General features: G+C 35.4%; 2 protein-coding genes across 2 annotated transcripts; one reads left to right on the plus strand and one right to left on the minus strand.

The window, feature by feature from the left end:
• The first annotated feature begins 1,352 nt into the window (after positions 1-1,352).
• Positions 1,353-3,366, plus strand: LOC147398336 (Tetratricopeptide repeat (TPR)-like superfamily protein). Its single transcript, XM_086447492.1, has one exon. It carries the CDS (start codon positions 1,471-1,473, stop codon positions 3,187-3,189), a length of 1,719 nt encoding a protein of 572 aa, XP_086303618.1. The 5' UTR covers positions 1,353-1,470; the 3' UTR covers positions 3,190-3,366.
• Positions 3,367-8,812: 5,446 nt separating this feature from the next.
• Positions 8,813-9,994, minus strand: LOC147398337 (uncharacterized). Its single transcript, XM_086446704.1, has 2 exons — positions 9,770-9,994; positions 8,813-9,100 (listed from the first exon to the last, which is right to left on the minus strand). The coding sequence occupies exons 1-2, from the start codon at positions 9,992-9,994 to the stop codon at positions 8,813-8,815; spliced, it is 513 nt and encodes a 170-aa protein (XP_086302830.1).
• Between the last annotated feature and the right edge of the window lie 6,641 nt (positions 9,995-16,635).

Consider the following 16,635-nt stretch of genomic DNA (forward strand, 5'->3'; position numbering starts at 1 on the left):
AGGAAATTTCTCTCTTTTGCCCAGAAACCTTTATTTTTAGATTTCAAATCTTAAACAAGTATTGTGGGATCCACATAGATTATCATATTGGCAATCAAACACCACAATCTTCTAGATTTTATGAAAAATTTCATGGTATAAAAAAATAAAAAATTTTGAGCTTGATCAATGTTGTTGAAAATGGATGGCTACCAAACACCCAAATTTAAAATTAAAATACAACAGTGAAAAATAACTTTTTTTTTTATTTTCTTTTTTAAAATTCATAGAGTTTCATCCTCTACAACACTTTTGTATTGAATCATATTTTTGAATGTGACAAAGTTGATCTTATTAGGAAATTTCGATTTTTACCATAGGCAAGAGAGAGAAAAATTCTCTTATTATTGCTTATATCATGAGCGTCACTTGTCAAAATGGTGTTGGTCTGTGAGCAAGTGAGCAAACAATTACTCCGTGCATGAAAATCAAGTAGATATGGCTTTGGCATCGATGAAGGAGGTAGTTTAGCAAAGTGGAGTCAGTTGTGGGTTTGTTTGTGGTGGGAGGACCCTTGTTAGCAATTTAAAATATGGTAAAAGTTCGATTCGTGAAGAACTAGAGTTCGATTCGTGAAGAACTAGAGTCCTATTCGATTTTGGATTGCAAAAATCATGCTAAAATTTAATAAATAGAAAATATGCAGCATATGCTTCATACATGTATCATTCGTCTCATTTCAAAAATTCAAAAACTAAAATATTAGTAATATGATAGTGATGATGATGTTAATAATGATGGTGGTGATAATGAGGATATAAAAGAAGACCAAAATCAAGGAATAAGTAATCAATTTGAAAAAGTAAGGTGTGATCTAAAATAAATGTATAGGGCCTGTTATTATTTTTTTAAAGTTAAAAGGGACATTTGTCACATAAAAAAGTGGATTCCTCCAAAATTTTGAAGCATGGCTGCTTCAAAGTCAAGTTATATTATATGTCACAACTTACAAGTTTACACTTTGCAACATACAACAAGTTTTTTCCATTAAATTTTATAAATATTCATAAAAAAAATTTGTGTTTTATTCTTTCTTAATTTAAAATGCATGAATTATTCAGAATAATTTAATAATCTGAAAAATAATATTTTCATTGAAAAAAAATGAAAAATTCATGAATTTTTCAAGAATTAAAGGGGAGATTGCTAACAAGGGGGAGCAGAGAATAGTTTAATTGCATTACTTTTTCTCAATATAGGTCGTTAAAGGTTATAAAAAAAGATCTTATCACAATGGGTCGAAGATTGAGGACATTTTGATCATTTTACGCTAGTCTCTCAGAGAAGACTTGTCAAGGGGGTAGATCCTCAATAAGCACGTGTTTGAGATCTCTATATCTGCGTGGGCCCGCATCAAACGAAAGATCACAACCCTCAATCCTCTATCTTGCGTTGTCAGCGTACAGTCTTATCCTTCACCTCCCAAACCGCATGAACAACCATCTTACGCATCTACGTAAAACTCACAACTTTTTTACCTGTTCGACGAAATGCCTCAAAGAACCTTCAACGATTTCCCAACCTTTAGCATCTCTTTACAATTCCGTAATTCGAGCATCCATCGAAAAGGGTTCCCCTCGAAAATCCCTTCTTGACTATAAAATCATTCTCCTCTCAGGCTCAATCCGACCTGATCAGCGAATGATCTCTTATGTCCTTGAAGCCTGCAAGTTATCAATCGATATTAAAACTGGACTTCAAACACATTCAAGAATTATAAAATCCGGGTTCGAATTATACCCATCTCTCTCAATTTCTCTTATTGCAGTTTATTCAACATGTGATCAACTCGATCTTGCTCGTCGAGTATTTGATGAGATTCCCCATTGGGATTTCAGTCTTGTTTCGGCAAATTTGTTAATTGCAGGTTATATGAGAATTGGAGAATTAGATAATGCGAATCGGGTTTTTCGTAAAATTCCCAATAAAGATGTTGTTTCATGGAATTCCATGATCAAGGGTTATGTCAGAAATGCGCGCCCAAGGGAGGCAATAAGTTTACTTCGAAAGATGCTTGGTTCTGATTTTGAACCTGATGGATTTACTTTTGCATCTGTTCTTACTGCTTGTAGTCGAATTGGAGCTCGTAATCATGGAGAGTGGGTTCATGGTTTGATAATTGAAAAACAAATTGAGCTTAATTTCATTCTTAGTTCAGCTCTAATTGACATGTATTCAAAATGTGGTAGAGTTGAAGCTGCAAAAGAAATTTTCGAAAACGTTCGAAGGGATGATGTGTCCGTTTGGAATTCGATGATCACTGGGCTAGCGGTTCACGGGCTTGCTTCAGATGTGATATCAACATTCTCTCGAATGGAAGGTGAAGATATCACACCCGACTCAATCACATTTGTAGGAATCTTAACGGCTTGTAGTCATTGTGGAATGGTTGAACAAGGCCACAGATTCTTTGACTTAATGAGAAGGCGATACTCGATTGAGCCGGAGATTGAACATTATGGAGCAATGGTTGATCTTTTGGGTCGAGCCGGGCTTTTTGAGGAAGCCCATGGAATAATAAGAGCAATGCCTATGGAGCCAGACATCGTTATATGGAGGGCATTGCTAAGTGCTTGTAGAAAGCACGGAAAGCCGGAATTTGGTGAGCTCGCAATTGAAAAAATGGCGAATCTCAATAGTGGAGATTATGTCTTGATGTCAAATATCTACTCTTCTGCAAGAAAATGGGATAGTGCCGAGAGAGTGAGGGAATCGATGAAAAAGAAGGGTGTTCGAAAGAATCGTGGGTTGAGTTGGGTTGAGATGGGGGGTGTCGTTCATCAATTCAAGGCGGGTGATCAATCCCACCCCGAATCAGAAGCTATATATATGGTTTTGGAGGGATTGATTAGAAGGATCAAGATCGATGGGTTTGTGTCGTCCATGGAGTTGGTATTGATGGATGTGTCCGAAGAGGAAAAGGAGGGAAATTTGAATTGTCATAGTGAGAAGCTTGCGACGGCTTATGGGATCCTAAAGACAAGTCCCGGGACAGAAATTCGGGTCTCGAAGAACCTTAGGACTTGCTATGACTGCCATTGTTGGATGAAAATGGTTTCAAAAGTATTAAATAGGATTATAGTTGTGAGGGATCGAGTTCGGTTTCATCATTTCAAAAGCGGTTTGTGTTCATGTAAAGACTACTGGTAGTCTGTCCATGCCAGAAAACACCATTTTAAAATTAACGTACAAGTGAAATTGTGATCAGGATAGCGATTGCGACGGAGAGGCCATTGTATCATAACTGCTAAGCCTGATTTGTAGAAAATTAAGTACTTGTGAGATTTGAAAACCAATCTATACAATTTTTGCAATAGAGATTCCAAATTGGTCAATAATCATCAAAACAACATGATTGAATGTTCCATTGCAAATCAAAATTGTGATTTAACAAAACATAGTTTCCTGCATTTCATAGTGGTAGGTTCAAGACTTAAAGCCCTTTCCTTTACTTGTGGGATGGACAGACTAAAATCATCGAGATTATTGTGTGAGACTAAATGTCAAGAAATCTATAAAAATCATTGTCGAATCTCCAATTACAAATTTCCTTGGTTTCTAAAAGATGAATAAATTAGATTTCGAAAGATGGTAAATTTTGTAGTAACCAGGGCCTCCCTTCAAAAAGAGGGAGGTATTGAGTTCAAGACCCTCGTTGGCCACCAACAAGGATTTATCTTGGCTTACATGTCTGGTTTTTGGAGCATATTGTATGTACTCAAGGGATTTGGGCGAAATATGGTGCTCCAAGAGGCCAGTTGCCTCCCCCTTGCTGGTCGGGACTGCAGGTCCAAACACCCCCCATCACAAAAAAAACAAAAAATGGTGCATTTGATTTTGTTTTGTTCTCTTTCAATTTCTTACATATTTCTCTATCATTACTCGAAGGGGGAAAAAATGTAGAAGGAAATCTTTCAAAAAGTAAGACATGGCAAACCAGCCCTATTAGAGATAAAGTCGTTGGGCTTTTGTTTAACTTGAGCGTCAAGGTATCATTTGTAAATCATTTAACAACATAACGACACAAAGGAGAAACTGTCATGGCCTTGATTTAGGATCTAGATTTTCCCAAATCTCGAGGGTGGAGTAAAAAAAAAATTTAATCTTAAATACAATGTGAATTTCTTCCAAATAATTTTGATAAATTTTTCCCTAAAAATTAAACTTATGAAAAAATTTCACTTGTATAGACATACCTGTGTAATCAAAACCCATATATCCAACTGCATTCAACCACCATATCATATCGAATATATATATATTATTTCTAAAAAATATAATTATAAATACAATTCAAAAGTGTTACATATGTCAACTAAACATCACATATCGATCGACAGTTATCTGCATCATAAATACTAACTCATAATCTCTAAACATATATATATATATATATATATATATATGGGAAATGTTCAGCAACAAACATTTTGGCAAAACAATTTTCAAAACATGGGTTAGAGGTTTTGGAATGGGCTGATTTTTGGTGATGATGATCTCCTCGGTGTAGAGATCATCCTCACCAAAAATCAGCCCATTCCAAAACTTCTAACCCCATCAAAAATGATTTACAAAAAATGGACAGTCCACAATTTTTCAACTTGTAAACTGGGGCTAGAAGTTTTGGAATGGGCTTATTTTTTGTAAGGATGATCACCTCACCATAGAGATCATCCTCACCAAAAATCAACCCATTCCAAAACCTTTAACCCATGTTTTGAAAAATGTTTTGCCAAAATGTTTGTTGCTGAACGGGACCCTATATATATATATAGGGTCGGGTTCCTGCAACACACATTGCGACACACATATAGATAACGTGTTTGTCTTATATGGGCAAAAATGTTTGGAATGGGCTGATTTTTTGTGAGGATGATCTCTGTGATGAGGGAATCATCCTGGCAAAAAATCATCCCATTCCAAAACTTGTAACCCCATCAAAATTGATTTACAAAAATTGGACGGTCTATAATTTTTCAATAAAAATTGGACGGTCTAGAAGTTTCATAATGAGCTGATTTTTAGCAAGGATGGTCTCCTCACCACAGAGATCATCCTCACAAAAAATCAGCCCATTCCAAATATTTTTGCCCATATAAGACAAAACACGTTGTCTATATGTGTGTTGAAATGGTTGTCGTTTGAACCTGACCCATTATATATATATATATATATATATATATATATATATAATATATATATATATATATATATATATATATATATATGGGTCCCGTTCGCCACCCTTAGTTTTACCACACACTTTAACAAACGCGTTTTGTCTTACATGGGTTAGAAGTTTCGGAATGAGCTGATTTTTGGTGAAGATGATCTCTATGGTGAGGAGATCATCCTCACCAAAAATCAGCTCATTCCAAAACTTCTAACCCCATCAAAATTGATTTACAAAAAATGGACGGTCCACGATTTTTCAACGTGTAAACATGGGGCTAAACATTTCGGAATGGGCTGATTTTTGGGGAGGATGATCTTCTAATCATAGAGATCATCCTCACCAAAAATCAGCTCATTCCGAAACTTCTAACCCATGTAGGACAAAAAACGTTTGTTAAAGTGTGTGGTAAAACTTAGGGTGCTGAACATTTCCCTATATATATATATATATGGGTCCCGTTCGGCACCCTAAGTTTTACCACACACTTTAACAAACGCGTTTTGTCTTACATGGGTTAGAAGTTTCGGAATGAGCTGATTTTTGGTGAGGATGATCTCTATGATGAGGAGATCATCCTCACCAAAAATCAGCTCATTCCAAAACTTCTAACCCCATCAAAATTGATTTACAAAAAATGGACGGTCCACAATTTTTCAACGTGTAAACATGGGGCTAAACATTTCGGAATGGGCTGATTTTTGGGGAGGATGATCTTCTAATCATAGAGATCATCCTCACCAAAAATCAGCTCATTCCAAAACTTCTAACCCATGTAGGACAAAAAACGTTTGTTAAAGTGTGTGGTAAAACTTAGGGTGCTGAACATTTCCCTATATATATATATATATATATATATATATATATGGGTGGGGTTTCGTAGACACATAAAGCTACAACATTTTTGTCTTATATAGTTAAAAAGATTCAGAATGGGCTGATTTTTTGTGATGATGATTTCTGTGGTGAGGGGATCATCCTTGCAAAAAATCATTTCATTCCAAAATTTCTAACCCCATCAAAAGTGATTTACAAAAATTGGATGGTCTAAAATTTTCAACTTGTAAACATGGGGCTAGAAGTTTCATAATGAGCTTATTTTTGGCAAGGATGATCCCCTCACCATAGAGATCATCCTCACAAAAAATCAGCCCATTCCAAAAATTTTGCCCATATAAGACAAAACACGTTGTAACTTTATGTGTATACGGATCTTAATCCTATATATATATATATATTATATATATATATATAGATATATATAAGACACAACACACATGATGCTAATATATATAAGAAAATTTAAAAGTACACATAACTAATATCAAATTCCAATCTCAACTCATATATAACAGAAATAGTGTTCATCATCTTGATCCTACAATTCCTCTATAAAATATTCTTTATCAAGAACATGTATTACGGTAGCTAGGATATCTATAATGTTTTATTAGTAAGGTAAGCGATAATTGTGCAAATTGATTATATTTATTTCTAATTCGTTGTGATTAATTAATGTTTATTAGATTAATATGACCTAATTAATTGAATTTTCTTTTTTGTAAGCCTTGGAGGTTCAAAATGAAAGAAAAATACTAAAGATGAATTTTTGGTGAATAAAACATACAAAAGGGTGGATGAGCAATTATGAGGTAAGTTAAAGGAAGGACTAAAGAAATAACAGAAGTTTTCAAAAATTGAAAATCTTTATACTTTCTTTTAGGTAAAAGAATAAAATGTTCTCATTTTTTATCTTATTCTAAAAGATCTCATACATCTTTCCATATCTTTCTTATTTCTATTTTTCTCTATCTTTTCTCAACATATTAAATTATCTTATTCCATATCTCTCATCTTCTATTTTAATTGTTTTATATGTTTTCTCTATTCTACTAACAATACTTATTTCTTCTCTACACTTCTAATTATTTTCTTTTTCTTTTTATCCAATCTTCTTCTCTACAAATTACAATTGTATCATGTATTAATAAGAATTGAGATAATCTGACTACCCCACGTGGACGTGGCATACTCAATCGACTCTTCAACGTGACAAGTTCGGGAACCATAGATCTAGTTGCCTCAAGATACACAATTTTCTCGGGATACACATATTTATTGGAAAGTGCAGTTTTGTATCCCGAGTTGTACATATCTACGACTAACAAATAATTTTAAATCTATTTAAGGATTTTACTTGTCTAATATGAGTCAACTCGGTCTCAACGGGAATCTAAATGAAACGAGATACTTTTGAACAGACTGGACCAACCTGAGCATACAAACAAAATTTCAAGCCTAGGGAGGTTTCTCTACATGTTATTATGTGGCTGATCTTACTCTTCATTGCTCATACTCCCTCCCTTTAATCTTTGTTACTCTGTAATCGAATCAATGCTTCACATTCAAAGGAAAATTTGATATATTTATTTTTTAAAACTAAAGTTGAAATTGATCCGGTTGACCCCAGACCATTTTAAGTACACATGGCAACAATAACCCGGCATAGATGTAACATGTGGCACCACCTAAATGTCGGTAGCAACGTTACGAATTGGAGGACAAACAGTTGTTGTTGCATAAGCTTGAAGTTGAAGTAATAATATTGATCAGAGGAAATCTTGCTGAAGCTTGACCATTTGCAATTTGAAGATTACTTGCATACAAGAATTCAAGTAACGCTTGAAAATTTCTTGCGATGAAGCATGGCTAGCTAGACATGCATTACTAGTTCACGGAAATAAACAAAATATGTCAATAGAATGAGACAAGTGTACATGTTAAGTGCAATTGATAGAGCGATACAAGCCCCATGGTATTGAGGAAAAATGTCACACCTCACAGAAAAGAGTAACAAGTGTTCTCCTAGTTTTGTCCATCTCTAATGCTTGTTGGTAGGATGCCAAGGGTTGGTAGGTAAGAAGTGTCATTACACATGCATTCGTTAAAGAACCAAGAGTGACAAGTGTCATTAATGGAATAATGACATGTGGCAATGTCATGGCAGTCAACCTAACATGACGTTGAGTGTCTATAGTTTGATGTAAGGTTTTGCATAAAATAAAAAAATAAAAATAAAAATAAAAAATATATACATATATATATATATATATAGGGAGGCGTTCGGAGGCATCAGTTTCGTCAGCCATTTTAACAAAAGTTACCCGACCGTTGGATATAATTAAATCGGACGGTCGAGATTGCTTATTACGTTTAAATGATAACTTATAAGTTTTTACTGCGCCATCCCTCATCTTTTGACTTATTAGTGTCACCTCTCTAACTAAAAACAGCAGAGAGTGCTTATTACGTTTAAATGATAACTTATAGGTTTTTACTGCGCCATCCCTCATCTTTTGACTTATTAGTGTCCCCTCCCTGAGTGAAAAACAGCAGAGAGAACTCGTCTGTTCTCTCTCGTCTGTTCTCTCTAAAAGTCTCGAACAACCCTCATCTGTTCTATCTCGTCTATTCTCTCTAAAAGTCTCGAACAACCCTCCTCTCTCTCGCTGCAACTCCTCGACGAAAACCTCTCTCTCTCTCTCTCGCGACGCCGAAACCCTCGAACCTCCTCACTCTCACTCTCTCTTGTTGAAACCCTCATCTCTCTCGCTGCAACTCCATCGACGAAGCACGAACACGAACACGAATGGCTCCTGCAAGCTCCACGTACCACATGTCTGGAGACATCTTCCATAGAACGAACCCACCCGTTTCAGCAGCTCTAGAGGCGTTCCGGGTTCTCATGACTTTTGTGGCTGTCTCGATCTCAGCAGCTAGCATCTTCACCTTTCCCATGACATAGGCATTGCGAATGGAGTTCTGCAGCTTTACACCTCCTGAAGCAGCTGTGTATTGCTGCAATATATACTGAGCGGACGAAGTTTCCTGCAACAGTAACCACACAGTGAAAACGGAGTTAATTTACAGGGTTTTAGTAAATCAAAGGAGAATGAAGAATCTCAAAACAGAGAATGATTCTCTATCTGCCCTCTAACATTACTCTAACAAAACAATTTTTAGCCATCAACACCAATTCCTCTAACCATCAACATCTCATTAAGATGCAAATTTAAGAACTTTCTTGTTCTGCTCTCCAAATAAAGGCAACACAGAGATACTTATTTACATGCTTCCCTAGAAATAGCAACAATCTCACGACCCATCTTAGAATTAAAGAAATTTGGGGGAAGAATTAAAGAACAGTGCTTCCATGTGAACATTCACAAAATTAAAACAAAACCCAAAATAAGCATTCCTCTACAGAAAACCAAAACTAAAAACACACACAAAATAAAAGAAAGAAAAAGATAGACAAATCCATTTTCTCTGAAACTCAAACCTACCCAAACGCACAAAAAAAAAATATTGTTTTACCAAAGAAAAAACTCTCAAGAAAACAAAAGCTTCTGAAAATGAAGACTTGTTTGGATTGCCATTTACGCGGAAAAGTGGAAAAACAGCCTCAAGAGCTTCTTTGAGCGAGAAAATGTGGTAAAATAAATGTCAAAAACTGATGAAATTTGGAAACTGAGAAAGGAAGAAAGGGGGACTCACAATGGGTGTGTCTTTGATACTAAGGTGAGGGAGAGGATCAGAGGTGCTAACGTGCACCGGTGCGAGAGGAGCACCCATGACACCAAGCAGGAGCCTCAGATCGGACCGTTTATAAGCGTTAGAAGAAACAGAAGGAGTCCGAGAGAGCTGACCCTTCATCCAATGTCCCCACCCTTCCCTCTTCGAATCACCATTCTCAGACCCATCTTGATTAGGCCCTTCCATCACTCTCTGCTGTTTTTTAGTCAGGGAGGTGACACTAATAAGTCAAAAGATGAGGGATGGCGCAGTAAAAACTTATAAGTTATCATTTAAACGTAATAAGCAATCTCGACCGTCCGATTTAATTATATCCAACGGTCAGGTAACTTTTGTTGAAATGGCTGACGAAACTGATGCCTCCGAACGCCTCCCATATATATATATATATATATATATATATATATATATATATATATATATAGGGGGGGGTTCGAGGGATGTTTTGGAAGCTGTCTTGGAAACCCATGCGTTTCACTCGTTAGATATTTGAGAAACAACGGATAAGATTGGATTTCTAATTGGAAATAGGAGAGAGAAACTGCAGTTCATGGATTTTTAAAAACCTCCTTCTATTTTTCATTACATTAAAAATAAATCCCTGTTTTCAATCTCAAGTTCTCAACAAGCCATTTTTATTAGTCTCTCTCAAGATCTGTTCTCTCTGCAGAAATAACACATACAGAGAACACCTTCGAACCCTTTTCTCTCTCACGAATCTCTCGACAGGAAACCCTCAAAATGACGGGATAACTCTCTCTTCCCTCACGTCTCTCTCTCTCTCTCTCTCTCTCTCTCTCTCTCTCTCTCTCTCTATAATTTGGAATCACTCTGTCAAATGAGCAAGATGATGATATTGTTTCAAAGTCTATCAAGGTCTCCTTATCTACCATGGTCAGGGCCCTTCCTCAAATCTCTTCAACATGTTATCATTGACACTCACGTTGTCTTGAGGTTGTGTAATCTCAATTGCTTTGAATGGGGGTTTTTACTCTTATCATCAAATATGGATTTAGTTGCTCAGAAGATCTTGCTATGGCTGGATGTCATTGGAGTGAAATGAAGAAATTCTATTGGTGGTTCAAAACGATTCGTCATGTGTGGGCGAAGATTGGAGTTCCTTTATGTTGAGTCCACCAGGTTCAAGATTCTCCCAATTTGAGAGAATTCTGCCCTAGTTGGAGGCATTAGAGCAATCTTTTGTCCTTGTTAATCCCAAAACACGTTTTTCGAATCCTCCCTGCCCTGCTATATTTTTCTTAATTCGGATGGTTACTTGGTAAGCATTTTTTTGTGCTTTCAGGACATTCTTATAATAATCACAAAACCTTCGAAGTAGATTTACCGCTCAAATCATTTCCCTTAGTTATATAATAGATATCTATATCTCTTTCAAAATATATACGTGAGGGAAGAGAGAGCTATCCCACCGTTTTTTAGGTTTCCTATCGAGAGAAGGGTTCAAGAGAACATATCTTGAGAGAGACTAATAAAAAACAAGGATTTATTTTTAATGTAATGAAAAATAGAAAGAGGTTTTTAAAAATCCAGGAACTCTTTTTTAAACTTTAGTTTCTCTCTCCAATTTCCAATTTGAAATCATATCCGTTGTTTCCCTAATATCCAACGAGTGAAACACATGGGTTTCCAAGACGGTTTCCAAAACGTCCCTCGAACCGGCCCCTATAAATATATATATAGGGAGTGGTTCAGCAGCCCCATTATGGTGGCCCACATGGTGCCACACATTTTTCAAAACATGGGTTACAAGCTTTGGAATGAGCTGATTTTTTGTGAGGATGATCTCTATGATGAGGAGATCATCCTCACCAAAAATCAGCCTATTCCAAAACTTCTAACCCCATCAAAAGTGATTTACAAAACTTGGATGGTCCACGATTCTTCAACTTGTAAACTTGGGTTAGAAGTTTCAAAATGAGCTGATTTTTGGTGAGGATGATCTCTATAGTATTTTTGGTGAGGATGATCTCTTCACCGTAAAGATCATCCTCACAAAAAATCAGCCTATTCCAAAACTTGTAACCCCATCAAAAGTAATTTACAAAAAATGTGTGGCACCATGTGTGGCACTATAAGGGGTTGTTGAACCGCTCCCATATATATATATATATATATATTATATATATATATATATATATAGGGTCCCGTTCGCCACCCTTAGTTTTACCACACACTTTAACAAACGCGTTTTGTCTTACATGGGTTAGAAGTTTCGGAATGAGCTGATTTTTGGTGAGGATGATCTCTATGGTGAGGAGATCATCCTCACCAAAAATCAGCTCATTCCAAAACTTCTAACCCCATCAAAATTGATTTACAAAAAATGAACGGTCCACGATTTTTCAACGTGTAAACATGGGGCTAAACATTTCGGAATGGGCTGATTTTTGGGGAGGATGATCTTCTAATCATAGAGATCATTCTCAGCAAAAATCAACTCATTCCAAAACTTCTAACCCATGTAGGACAAAAAACGTTTGTTAAAGTGTGTGGTAAAACTAAGGGTGCTGAACATTTCCCATATATATATATATAATATAGGGAAATGTTCGGCACAAAACATTTTGACAAACATTTTGGCAAACATTTTTTTACCGTCGGATATGGAAAGATCGGACGGCTCAAACTCGATTTAACGTATAACTTATAAGTTATACGATAATTACAGCGCCATCCTTATTGTTTGCCAAAATTAGTGCCTCATCCCTCTCTCTTTAAAACAAAAATAGAAAACCAGAGAGTTTAACTCTCTCGTTCTCTCTCAAACCCTCTCAATCTTGACAGAACCCCTTTCTCTCACTCTCTTTCACTCTCTCTCACTCTCTCAAACCCTCTCTCTCTCGCGGTTCCATCGACCTCGCTGCAACTCCATCTCTCACGCTCTTGCTGTTCGGATTTCCTCGCTGCAACTACCTCGCACGAATGGTTTTCAACTCGACCTCTTCGTGATTTTCCAGCCGTGAACCCTAAGGAAAGCTCAACGGCAGGTAAGCACTCTATTCTTTCTCGCGATGGGTTTTGATTTCTTGCGATGGGTTTTGATTTCTTGATGTGGTTCTAATGTAATCTTACCCAAATGAAAATACAGATTTGATTTCTTGCAATGGGTTTTTTCTTTTTTCTTTTTTTTCTTTGAAGAGGAAAGCAGAGAGGAAATCACCTTCGTTGGTCGTGTTTCGTCGATGAAGTTGCAGCAGCGAGGTCAGCAGTTCGTGTTTTGTGCGAGAGAGAATGCGAGAGCGAAAGTGAAAGGGAAAACAAGAGAGAGGGTTTCAGGGGAGAGCGAGAGCTCAAACGAGAGAGAGAGAGAGAGAGAGAGAGAGAGAGAGAGAGAGAGAGAGAAAGAGAGAGAGAGAGAGGACGGTTCTGTCGATAGTGATTATTTTTTTTGCTTCAGTTTTAAAGAGACAAGGAGGACACACTAATTTACAGATTTTTTAGGGATGGCGCTGTAAATAATCGCATAATCCCTCACTTAAACCGATCGACTGAAGTTTTGAATCTCAACCGCCCATTTGGTTTTTATCCAACGGTCCCTAAATGTTTGCCAAAATGTTTGTCAAAATGTTTTGTGCCGAAAGGGATCCATCTATCTATATATAGGGTCACGTTCCTAAGACTCATATTGAGACTCACATTGCAACACACCGTTTTGTCTTATATGGGCAAAAATGTTTGGAATGAGCTGATTTTTCGTGAGGATGATCTCTGTGATGAGGGGATCATCCTGGCAAAAAATCATCCCATTCCAAAACTTCTAACCCCATCAAAATTGATTTACAAAAATTGGACGGTCTATAATTTTTCAACAAAAATTGGACGGTCTAGAAGTTTCATAATGAGCTGATTTTTGGCAAGGATGATCTCCTCACCATAGAGATCATCCTCACAAAAAATCAGCCCATTCCAAATATTTTTGCCCATATAAGACAAAACGGTGTGTCGCAATGTGAGTCCCAATATGAGTCTTAGGAACGCTGTTCATATATATATATATATATATATGTAATGAGTCTCTCTAGTCAAAGATGCATTGGTGATTTATGTAAGTAAACAAAGATATCGATAAATTTAATAAGTTTCAGAGAAATGTAAAATGTAATTGGTAAGATGGATACAATCTTGTAGTAATGATAGGGGTGTCAATGGATGGTCAAAAATTCGGATCCAGTTTAAATTTGAATTCAAAAAATCAAATATTATATGAAAATTTCGAATATCGGATTCGAATTGGGATGGTTTTATATATTCGAATCCTTATCAAACACAGAATTAGGTATTAACATTTTGAATCCGATAATATCCAATTCGAAATAATATATAACATATATTATTTTATTTGATTAATTTTTTATATAAATAATATATTTATTTATTATATAAATAATATAATATATAACAAATTTTTTTTAATAATAAAAAATCAGTTGAATAAAGAAAAATTATATATTTTTATATATAAATTATTTAAATTCTAATAGGATATTATCTGATAAGATATTTAGATTCAAATTTGAATTTGAATATTAGATAAAAAATTTCAAATTTGGATTCAAATATTGTTGTATCCGTTGACAGCCTTAAGTAACGAGTGTTCTCATATTCCTGCCCACCTCTAACACTCGCTTGCTCTCTAAGGTGCCAAGAAAAAGTGTCACTATGCATGCATTCGATGACCATTGAAGAGTGAAAAGTGTCATTAATGGGATATTGACACATGGCATTGTCACCTCACATTGCAATAATAGAGTTTGATGTATAGCTTCACATCAACAAAAATATGTATAGATGGTCAAATGCTTTATGTCAATGTGAAAATACAATATTAAATGTAATAGAAGGTAATATCAAGCTTTCTCAAAAGAAAAATGTTGAAATGACAAAAAAAATTTATTGCGAGTCTCACAAGAGTCTAACGTGGGATGTGCACATGAACAGAATTGTATTTTCTCGTGATACAAGTAAAAATCATCTACGATTATGTATGCATGTCCACTTCAGAATTGTGAGAATCACAGTAAATCCTGTGTCACCCCAGCACGATTCTTCTCAAAATGATAAAGGAGCTTAAGAAAATATTTCTTTATTTTTTTTGGGTGTGTGCAAGGTGTTGATTTCTTCTGTCCTGTCATCGAATTTGCTAGGAAGTTTTCACATCAGAAACTCTACTAGTACTAAGCACACATCCATTAAACGACAGGGCCTAACATTTTAGTTAATTTCCTTCATTAAAGATTTAACATGCGTTCTTTGGCAAGGTTCATGCATCAAATATTGTGTTTTTAATATTTTTGAGTTTCCCGAGGGAACAAGTTGGATTGAAATTGTGAAAAAAATAAGGTGAGTGGAGGAGACAGAATGGAGGGTTATGGGGATGGCTATAAAAGTACAACTAATTTATTAAATAAAAAAACCTTCTATAACAGTAAATACTAAAAGCCTTACCATTTTAAAGGATTCTCCAAAGATCTTCACCCTATTTTCTTTAGTTAAATATTAGTATCCTATTATGGAAATAATTTTTCACTTTCCCAAAATACCCATACCTCCCAACATTTTTTATATATTATTATTATTAAAAATAATCATATGTAAATTACTTTTAATGAATTTTTGTAATTACAAGATAGATTTATTTAATTAAATGTATGAAAATTATGCAATTATTCAGAAAAAATCTTTAAAAAATTATTGCAATTATTTTTTTGTTGGTGAAGTCTTAACGACTATTTTTTTTTTTGCTTTAGATTTTCTTGTTAGATTGTTAGAGTGATATTCATACGTCAGCATTTGCCATTATTGGCCTGATAATTTTTTAGGATCTTTTACCAATTTTGAATAATGAACATGTGAAGTTCTTTAATTTTAAATGTGAATCCACGTTTTTCGGATTTTGAATTTAACAGGTCGGATATATCCTCCCATTTGAATTTGACATGTTGTTCGTTGCAAGAGAAACAACAAAATCAATAACTTTGTTAACTGCTGGCATCAATCTAACTTGCCTTATGATTAAAGATCATAGTAGAAACATCAATTTCTACGAATAAATTAGGTCCACATACCCTACTCGCCATTCAAAAATTCCTTCAACTTTAGTCTCGCATAATGATAGTTAATATGTGAAATCATTTGTCATTACTAAGTTATATTCTTTTATGGATCATAACCAGATGAAAGACTAATATGAAAAATCCTCACAAATTTGAATTCCATCGCCTTTTTACCACGTGGAACACGTTCCAAACTGATCGACACATGCTCGCCCAAAGGTTGTTATAAAACTTTTATTTGAACGAATTACTCTGACAGAGCTACTCCAACTGTTGTACAATGGTGCCCTAGATTCAAGGTCGTTATAAAACTTTTATTTGAATGAATTACTCTAACAGGGCTACTCCAGCTATTGTACAATGGTGCCCTCGATTCAATTTCCAGCTAATCGACAAATACATTGAAGAACATTATTTTGTGCGAATATCTCTGACATCTTTACTCCAGTTGCCACCTGATGGTATCCTAGATTCAATTCCCAACTCATCAACAATTATATTATAGAACATTCTCTTGTGGTACTAACTCTGTCAACTTCACTGCAGGTGTTGTTCGATGGTACCCAAATATCGATTCTCAGTTCATCGACAAGTATATAAACTAAAAAAAAACATTCCTCAACGCAAAAACCTTAAAAAATCTACTCCAGCTGCCAAGCAATGATCTCCTAAATTCAGTTCCAATTTATCGACGATCATATTAAAGAAAATTCTTCAAAGAGAATAATGCTGACACTACTCCAGTCAACACCA

This window comes from Akebia trifoliata, chromosome 7 (assembly GCF_017979445.1).
Source record: "Akebia trifoliata isolate Shusen 1 chromosome 7, ASM1797944v1, whole genome shotgun sequence".
Lineage (NCBI taxonomy): Eukaryota > Viridiplantae > Streptophyta > Magnoliopsida > Ranunculales > Lardizabalaceae > Akebia > Akebia trifoliata.